Source organism: Pholis gunnellus (genome assembly GCF_910591455.1).
Source record: "Pholis gunnellus genome assembly, chromosome: 8".
NCBI classification, from domain to species: Eukaryota; Metazoa; Chordata; class Actinopteri; order Perciformes; family Pholidae; genus Pholis; species Pholis gunnellus.
The window spans coordinates 27,377,732-27,388,227 of record NC_136534.1 but is presented as its reverse complement, the minus strand read 5'-3'; the positions used below and the strand labels follow the sequence as shown (position 1 = coordinate 27,388,227).

Genomic DNA, 10,496 nt, shown 5'->3' with positions numbered 1-10,496 from the left:
TCTCCCTGTTCTCCTGCCTCCCTCTGCTCACATAAACTACAATCTTGACTTCTGCTGATAGATAGTTGAGGAGCTGCACCTGTTTTCTTGTAGGCAGCTCCCGTGATGAAAACCCTTTCAGTAGAAACCATGAAAAAGACTAAAAACCAAAGTTAAGAGTCTCTTACGCTCAGTAAAGACTTTGTGTACCACCGCCACTACTTTCCCCCGTGTTCCTTCCTTCTCCTGCATCCTCACCATCTCCCACCTTACCCAGAGCCTCCCCCTCACCTTCCTGGACACACTCACTCTCACCGTGCACCTCACTCATACTCACCCCGTGTAGGTCAGGCACGGCGTGGACCGCGGCACCGGAACCGGCTGCTCAGATGCCGCAGCCGGGCTCGAAGCAGGAGCTGTCCACGCCGCGGACCCGGGCCAGGTGGAGCCGGGTCCCCTCGTCTCAGACAGGCCCTCACGGTATGCCCCTCCTCACCGCAACCGAAACATTTCATCGCCGACGATGTTGCAAAAATCCCGTAATCATAATCATCTACTTTAACGTGGAAGCGGAGGTTGAGCTCGTCATTCCGGTTGTTCAGTATCATATACAGGTGTCCCAATGTCCTCCACGCTCGTTATAACACAAACATTATAACACAAACACAAACATTATAACACAAACATGAACATTATAACACAAACATGAACATTATAACACAAACATGAACATTATAACAAAAACATGAACATTATAACACAAACATGAACATTATAACACAAACATGAACATTATAACACAAACATTATAACACAAACATGAACATTATAACACAAACATGAACGTTATAACAAACATAATACAAACATTATAACACAAACATGAATATGAACATTATATCACAAACATGAACATCATATCACAAACATGAACATTATATCACAAACATGAACATTATAACACAAACATGAACATTATAACACAAACATGAACATTATATCACAAACATGAACATTATAACACAAACATGAACATTATAACACAAACATGAACATTATAACACAAACACAAACATTACAACACAAACAAACATTATAACACAAACATGAACATTATATCACAACAATTATAACACAACCACAAACATTATAACACAAACATGAACATTATAACACAAACATGAACATTATATCACAACAATTATAACACAACCACAAACATTATAACACAAACATGAACGTTATGAGAAACAGAACACAAACATAAACATTATATCACAAACATGAACATTATAACACAAACATGAACATTATAACACAACAATTATAACACAACCACAAACATTATAACACAAACACAAACATAATACAAACACAAACATTATAACACAAACATGAACATTATAACACAAACATTATAACACAAACATGAACATTATAACACAAACATGAACGTTATAACAAACATAATACAAACATTATAACACAAACATGAATATGAACATTATATCACAAACATGAACATCATATCACAAACATGAACATTATATCACAAACATGAACATTATAACACAAACATGAACATTATAACACAAACATGAACATTATATCACAGACATGAACATTATAACACAAACATGAACATTATAACACAACAATTATAACACAACCACAAACATTATAACACAAACACAAACATAATACAAACACAAACATTATAACACAAACATGAACATTATAACACAAACATTATAACACAAACATAAACATTATAACACAAACATGAACATTACAACACAAACATGAACATTATATCACAAACACAAACATTATAACACAAACATGAACATTATAACACAAACACAAACATTATAACACAAACATGAACATTATAACACAAACACAAACATTACAACACAAACATGAACATTATAACACAAACATGAACATTATAACACAAACATGAACATTATATCACAAACATGAACATTATAACACAAACATGAACATTATAAGACAAACATGAACATTATAACACAAACACAAACATTATAACACAAACATGAACATTATAACACAAACACAAACATTATAACACAAACATGAACATTATAACACAAACACAAACATTATAACACAAACATGAACATTATAAGACAAACATGAACATTATAACACAAACATTACAACACAAACATGAACATTATAACACAAACATGAACATTATAACACAAACATGAACATTATATCACAAACATGAACATTATAACACAAACATGAACATTATAACACAAACATGAACATTATAACACAAACATGAACATTACAACACAAACACAAACATTATAACACAAACATGAACATTATAACACAAACACAAACATTACAACACAAACATGAACATTATAACACAAACATGAACATTATAACACAAACATGAACATTATAACACAAACATGAACATTATATCACAAACATGAACATTACAACACAAACATGAACATTATAACACAAACATGAACATTATAACACAAACATGAACATTATAACACAAACATGAACATTATAACACAAACATGAACATTATATCACAAACATGAACATTATAACACGTCCACAGCCTCATACTTTACTGCCTCTTTACTACAGGGAGGACTAGGACTAGGACTAGGACCAGGAAGATCAGCTGTTCCTTCCAACACAGGTACATATTGTACTTTTTACTCTGCAGGACTCAGGCTTCTGTGGTGTTTCCGTGTTTGACTAGTTTAGCAGCTCACGCATGTTCAGACGTCTTATAAACCGTCATCACGATCACTGCTCTCACACTCAGACCTGCTCCTCTACCTGAACTGATCCACACACAGGTGAGTGCAGACGACTCTCACGCTTCCTCTCGGTCAGGCTGTATTAGTGCGAGGGCTCAAACTACACTTTACTTTCATCAATTAATCAACATTAAAGGCTATTTTTGGTTTCATCAACAGTCCAAAAGATTCACTTTACTTGGTTTGATGATCAGTCATGGATTTTTAGAATCTTCAGATGCAGGTTGTGAACATTTAAAGAGTTCATCTCACTGTGGCTGCTCCTGACCTTCCTTAATTTCTGAAATATTTCAAACGGTTTCGCTTCTACAGCGATCTTAGAAAATAAAACAGGCAACCAAACAAAAAGCCAACAAGCTGCAGCAGAAACACATTTTATGGAATCTCTCCAAAGACATAATTCTGGAAATAAAATGTGAATGTTGCATCACTTTCATCAGGTGTGACTAAACTACAGGCTTAGACATGCAAGAGCATTGTCCTCCTGTCTGAACTGATACTAGAGCGTCATTTGTACCACATGGTACGTAATAAAACGTGCTTTACCTGTTTCCCATGTTGTTGGTGTTCATCATAGTCATACAAGTAAAGTAGCTCATTAAAAGTTAAAAAATTTAAAAAATCATTAAAGTCCTGCTCCTGGAGCGCTGCCAGATCGCTTAAAGTAAATCCTGCATCTCACTTTAACTTGGAGTTTAAAGTTTGTGCTACAGAATAAAATCTAGGTTTAAAGTTTAAAGAGAGTTAAAGAGATTAAAAGTTTATTCATTTCTGAATTTTAAGCTAGTTTTAGAGTTTGGTGCAACATGGTTTAAAGTTAAACCCTGGTTTAAGCCTGAGCGGCTTTGTAACGAACATGTTTGCTTGTGTGTTCTTGTTTAATGTGTTTTTATAGTGTGATGTTTAATTTTACGGCAGCTGTTTTCTTAATCCAAGACAATATATACTTTAAGCGTTATTCCGTTATTATTGAGCATTTGCTCCTGTGGTAGTGGGCATGGTCTGTCTCTCCACCTGGGTGTTGATACTTTATGATAATAATACAATAATAAACACGGGGCTCCGTCATCTGCGCCAAGACGGACGAATCTTTATTCACTTCACCAGAACCTCTTTTTCTCCTTCCGTTTCATCCTCCACAATAAAAGCACCAAAGACATACACAGGAACACTGCTTCATAGAGAGCTCTTAACGTGCTCAACACAATAGTTTACAACAGTTTACAATAGTTTACAACAGTTTACAACAGTTTACAATAGTTTACAATAGCTTACAATAGTTTACAAGAGTTTACAATAGTTTACAATAGCTTACAATAGCTTACAAGAGTTTACAATAGTTTACAATAGCTTACAATAGCTTACAACAGTTTACAATAGCTTACAATAGTTTACAATAGCTTACAATAGTTTACAAGAGTTTACAACAGCTTACAATAGTTTACAACAGTTTACAACAGCTTACAACAGTTTACAATAGTTTACAACAGCTTACAATAGTTTACAAGAGTTTACAACAGCTTACAATAGTTTACAATCGTTTACAAGAGTTCACAATAGCTAATAATAGCTTACAATAGTTTATAATAGCTTACAGAGGGCGGAGGTCTGCACATCATATCTGATGAGCCATCTGCAGGAAAGGCGTTTGACAGCGACGTAATAGGATGTGATGCACATTGTAGTTGACAAACTATTAAAACATTTTTTATTTTTGGCGGCATGTCCAGCGACGTTATCAGGGAGCCGTAACAGAGAGGCTGAAGAGCCGCATGCGCGTTGCCGACCCCTGGTCCAGATGAGGCAATCCAGTAAAATATTTAATCCAAAACACATTATTACATCAATAAATACCCACGGAATGCTGTTGCATCATTTTAAATTAGCCGGCAGATATGCCTGATTATTTATGTATTTTCCAATGCAACTCCAGTTCGCATGTAAACACTGATGCTCTCTGGATTTCAAAATTGCGGCTGCACTCTGACCTTTAGATTGACACCTCACTGGACCCAACAGGAGCTTTCATGTCCTGTCTACAGCCTACAATAGCCAACGAGAGTCCGCGTTGAAGGACAGTGCCTGCCCCTGTTCTTTCGTGTAAAGCTCGAGCCAATTGCAACCGATCGTTCTGATGACTCACGCTTCATATAGCATGTCCATGACCAAACCTTCCTGCTCTCACAATCCTCAGAGAGTCTTTGAACATGTTTAGTAAAAATACTATAAATTGTAAGAAATATGTTTGACCTGTCTCAAGTTTTGGCCGTACATCTTAATCCAAACAGAACACTACACAGAACATAATCATACAGGAATTTAGTAGAAGTAACATTTCATTTTTTTCAATGATGATGGAAAAATAATTTCTATGATTTCTATGATCGAATTAATCAGTTAAATTCTACTGAATTCCAACTCATCAATCGTCTGTAATGCATTTCACTGATAAAACGTGAACGTCAGTTTGTTGCTCAAAAGAAAGACGTAAAGGAGGCTGTGATTAATGATTCGCTGTAATCTGACGTCAGAATACGAGTTATAACGGATCAGTCCGATGTTTATTCATGTGTGTGTGTTATTCTGCAGCAGAGAGTTTACAGCTGATGAAGAGCTGTGTCGTGCTGATTTCAAGTTCTGCTGATATTTAATGAAAGTGAGGAAAGAGAAATGTCCCTGAAGCCTGAACTCTGTTTACTCAGATTACCTGTTTGTGTTCTGCATTCCTGTGTTGTCGACTCCACATGTTAAGTACGTGTTCCATGTTTCCCCTCCGGCAGGTTTGAAGGCGTCTCCTCATCATGTCAGACAGCAGCAGAACTGTGGACGATTTGAGGACCTTCATTAAGCCCTTAGCAGGAGTCGATTCACAGCAAAGGGTGAAGTTCTACGACAGCTGGGCGGAGACGTACGAACAGGTCGGTGGACAGAAACTCATCCTCCTTCAGGTCTGATGGAGGCTTCAATGCAACAACAACAAAATCTGTCTTTTAAGAATGAAACACGTCTGAAAACTCAATCATTATCTTATGTTGTGATATTTCAGAATCAAAAATGGCAGTTGACACATGTTTGAATATTCAGGGTTATCAATGTATAAAAGCAAATCATCTGCATAGAATTCCACTTGTTTCTGCTTCTGGTCCACAAATACAGCCTGGTATACAGGGGACAGCTCTGTCTGATGGACCTGAAACTGATTGTTACACTTTGTGTTACTTACACATGTTTTTAAACAGGACCACAAGACGATGAGCTACAGGGCACCACACGAGATGGTAGAGTTCCTGTTGGATAACTTCTCTGGTCGTCCTGAACAAGTTCAGGTTCTTGATGTCGCCTGTGGGTCTGGATTGGTCGCTAAACTGGTGAGCCCCAAAGGAAAACCTCAGTGTTTCTGGATGATTGAACCAAGATGATGGGCAGCTCAAACATAAGACTGATGTTTTAAAGATTTTCTCCTGGCAGACGTCAAGACTTTCATGTTATTTTAAGTGTAGGGGCTCAACATGGGACATATTGAAGATTGAATACTTTTTTGCTGTAAAATTTAATTATTAGGAATTTTGCCTCAGTTTGATAATCAAGACAGTCAAAAGACACAAGAAATAAAATCACAAAATGTGCTGTTGAGGAAACGGGATCTCTTAGTTTTAAGGTTTTTGTGTTGGTTCCTTTAAGTGTGTGGAGTAACACATCTTCTGAACGCACTTTGTAGACTATTTCAGCAGAAGGTTAAATTTTGATAATCCATCGTTGCATATGAATATATTTTTGTAGTTTATATTAGTGGAATTAACTACTTTTCATTCACTAGAAGCCTCATCATTGGATAGCTGTCCAAGGAGAGTATACGAAGCAGAAGTGCAAGTTTGAGTTGGACACGGTAGTCTACATGAGTCAGAATCCTTTAAAGTGGCGAGGAAGGTTTTTAACTAGCTACCACTACACATGGCTATGATTGAAACATTCCTATCTTTCCTTCATTCATTGGCTCCTATGATAAGGATCACCAGTTAGATTTCTTTTTGAGATTAGGAAGAGAGATACTTTAAAAAGTCAAAGAAGCAGCAGGATAATGATGAGTATGTAACATTTAGAAACCAGGCCAGATACAGAATAGACAAAGAACAATCTCTGTATTCAAAGATGTGGTAAATAACAACTTGAACCAGCCGCACAAATTGTAGAAGGTGTTGAAAGAGATGGACTCATCCGTTAAAACCAAGCAAGATCTTGAAATTATAGTTTAGATGTTGATGCTATAATTTGCCAGGACAATGCAACGGTGGCTAATCAACACTCCTTCACTACTGCTGCATCATCTTTGGTCTCAAAGTCCCCCATAGTCTCTTAGTGCCGTTCTTTCATTGAGATAGTTTTTCCAGGACACTAAAGACAGGTTTGAACAGAGTGTGACAGCAAAAGACAAAGTGGCCTCCTTATGGTCTTCAATGAGCCCAAACAAGGCCAGCCACACCTTTTCAATCTGTCCGTCCTAAAAAGTAAGATTCCCAATGTTTTGAAAATGACCAGAGTAGATGTCCACTTAGTGGGGAACTATTACCCTTTGTCTACCTTTGATCTATTTTTAACCAATTTGAGGATGACATTCTAATTTACCGACTGTTTTATGAACTTAAATCTGGGTTCAGAAAGGTCCACTCCACTGATACTGATCTCATTCACCTTTTTGATCAGGTGAGGATAGAAAATGAAAGCTGTTACTACACAGGGATGGTTTTGTTAGATCTCCAAAAAGCTTTTAATACGGTAGACCATCGGAAGCTAGAGTGTTGATTTGTGGGGTACCCCAGGGCTCTATCCGTGGCCCTCTTATTTTTAATTTAGCTCAGTGACATAGGTGCAGTAAAGGGCAAGTTGCTGCTGTATGCAGACGATTCAGCCTTATTTGTCTCAGTTTAAGATACTAGTGTCATCCACGATGCACTTGCAAAGGAACTGGACTCTGTGAGAATTGGCTTGTTGACAATAAATTATGTTTACATCTGGTAAAAAAAGAGTCCATACTATTCAGTTCTAAGTGCGGATTGCATAAAGGCTCATGGTAAAATGTTTAGGGAACAGTATTGAATCAAGACTAGTGTCCCATACCATGGGGGGACCACTACTACTCACACCACCAGAACTGATATTGTGCATACCAATCTGCATGCAACCCCACCCAGACCGATCGCTACCATTAACCTGTGTATATTTATGATCCAAATTATATGTTGTAGTGCAACTGCTTCACTGCTATTAATCTTGAGAAAACAACCTTTTAACTTCTCTTAACTTTTATTATCAAAGTTTTTATGTAGATTACTAAGTGTCTGAGGGCCCGACGGTGTCAGACTTTAAAGTGCTGGACGGACAGACGATCAGACCAAAGCCTGACTCTTTGGAGGTTTCACTGTTAATGTTGGTCGTCTTCTTCTTCTTGTGTTTACAGATGGTTGAACTGGGCTTCAAGCACTTTGTGGGAGTGGACGGCAGTCAAGGCATGCTGGATCAAGCTGCTAAGACCGGCCTCTATAAGGAGCTCAAACTGGCCTTACTGGGAACAGAGCCACTGCCGGCGCAGACCGGTACACTACACTCACACTACATACACACTTCTCTCACCGCAGGGGATCAGGGTTTAAAGATACTGCAGGAGGTGAATTAAAGTGAAAACTGTTAAATCTTCTCTTCTTCACCACTCAGTCAAATGTGAACACACAGACATGAAATGGAATGTTTCAGTGTGACCTACAATTCTAGAGGATATCATAATATCTGACGTCCATCCACAATAAACCATACTTCCTCTAGGAAATCATAAAAGAAATACTCAAAATACTAGAATTTGCTTACGAATCATCAAGTTTTTTTTAATGAGCAAGAACCAAAACCACAACCAGCTGGTGAAGCAGCAGAGGGACGTTTGTCTGGCGGCTGTGGACGCTGTACCAATGAAGCAGGAATGCCTAGAATAGTGTTCTGAAGCTAATTAGTGGCTACTTTTCCTTTTCCTCTGAGAAAGAGTGGGCGTTTAGAATACATCCGCGTTCTCACGTATACTCTGTTTTGTTTATTTGTTCAAGAATTGAATAAAAAAAGAGAAGAGATAATAATGTGACTTATACACATTCATTCTCTTTCTATGGCCACAGCTCCACCTCTTCATAAAACACAAGCTAACTCCTCCTCCTCTTGGTTTCAGGGATGTTTGATGTGGTGATGATCGTTGGCGCTTTACGAGATGGTTTTGTGCCGGTCAGTGTCATCAGGGAGCTCTGCCTCGCTGCTAAACCAGGTAACCAACACTGCTCATGTGTTCTCTTGGGAGCATGAATTCAAATAGAATCAGAACCGTTTATTGCCATGGTTGAACCTGATGGTATTAAAGTGTCTTTTTTGAGAAAGAGGAAGCAGGAAGTGTTATTCTATGCAGATGATTTACTAATATTTGTTAGTAACTCCCAAAATTCAGCCCAAACATTGTCTGTTTTTTAATACAAATGAAAACAGTGACGTTGACATTGACTTGTGCAAAAAATGTACGTTTTTCTTACTTCTTTGCTGGATTTTTCTGTAGCTGTTATTTACTTTTGTATAAACTTAGAGACGTTAAAGCTCTCAACTACTGTACTCTAAACCCTGAGAGTCTCACAGGATGACATGATATTAGAGGAGAATAAATTCTTCTTCTTCAGGTCTTTAATCATTGAATATTTCATTCCTGCAGGAGGATACATTTACATGTCGAGAAACGGCCTAAAGTCAGAGTCTGGAAACAAATACAAAGTGTGTATGGAGAAAGAGCTGCAGCTGATGGAGGAGGAGGAACTCTGGAGTCATGTGATCACCAAAGAGATGGACAAATACATGATCGATGTGTTTAATCATCGTGAAGACGTGCAGAATGAGAAATACATCAGTGGGACCATGTACCTGTACAGGAAGTCACTGAACTAATCACTCTGAGTCCATTCGTTCACTTCCAACATCTGACAGAACGTCAGCTCTTCATGAACGTTGTGTTTATTATTGGCTGCTGTTGGACGACACTGAAACACAATGTCATACTTCTCTTTGTTTTCATTCAGTTATTGTAAACAAAAGGCTAAATATGAAGAATAAACTCAGACAGGAAAGACATAACAATGTGTCTTGTATTTCACTTTATTTCTGTGTTTGACTCGTTCTTCAGCTCTCACAGTCCAGAGACATGCAGCAGGTTAACTGAACTCTAACTGGACTGTTTGTCTGATAATAATGTGATATGAATGTCAAGACATTAAATAACTTCATAAACAGTGGTGGAAGAAGTTTTAAGATATTTTACTGAAGTAAAATGATCAAAACCACAGTTGAAAAATACAAGTTAAAGTCCTAAATTCAAAACCTTACTTCAGTCAAAGAACAGTAATGTTCCACGGTTTATCTATCATTAAACATTTCCACTATGTGGCTTGTTTTCCAATCACTTCTTGAAATTAAAGATGCGTCACTGACATCAGCAGAATGTCAGGAGCAGGACGGCTCCTCTGCTCTGCTACTTCCTGCATCCCATGAATACCCGCCTAACCCGCTCACTCAGAGAACTGCCTAACTTAACAATATACGAGCAACATTATCCTTCCAATCACCTAATCTTTAGTGTAGTTTTTGCCTAAATTTCCCCATCCAACGACGATCTAT

At 37.6% G+C, this 10,496-nt stretch overlaps 1 protein-coding gene across 1 annotated transcript; it reads left to right on the top strand.

Moving 5' to 3' along the window:
* The first annotated feature begins 2,778 nt into the window (after positions 1 to 2,778).
* On the top strand, positions 2,779 to 9,953 carry LOC306699320 (methyltransferase-like protein 27). The gene is made up of 6 exons (XM_079163899.1): positions 2,779 to 2,846; positions 5,588 to 5,725; positions 6,047 to 6,175; positions 8,263 to 8,398; positions 9,016 to 9,108; positions 9,541 to 9,953. The coding sequence occupies exons 2-6, from the start codon at positions 5,609 to 5,611 to the stop codon at positions 9,768 to 9,770; spliced, it is 705 nt and encodes a 234-aa protein (XP_079020025.1). The 5' UTR covers positions 2,779 to 2,846; positions 5,588 to 5,608; the 3' UTR covers positions 9,771 to 9,953.
* The last annotated feature ends 543 nt before the right edge of the window (positions 9,954 to 10,496 follow it).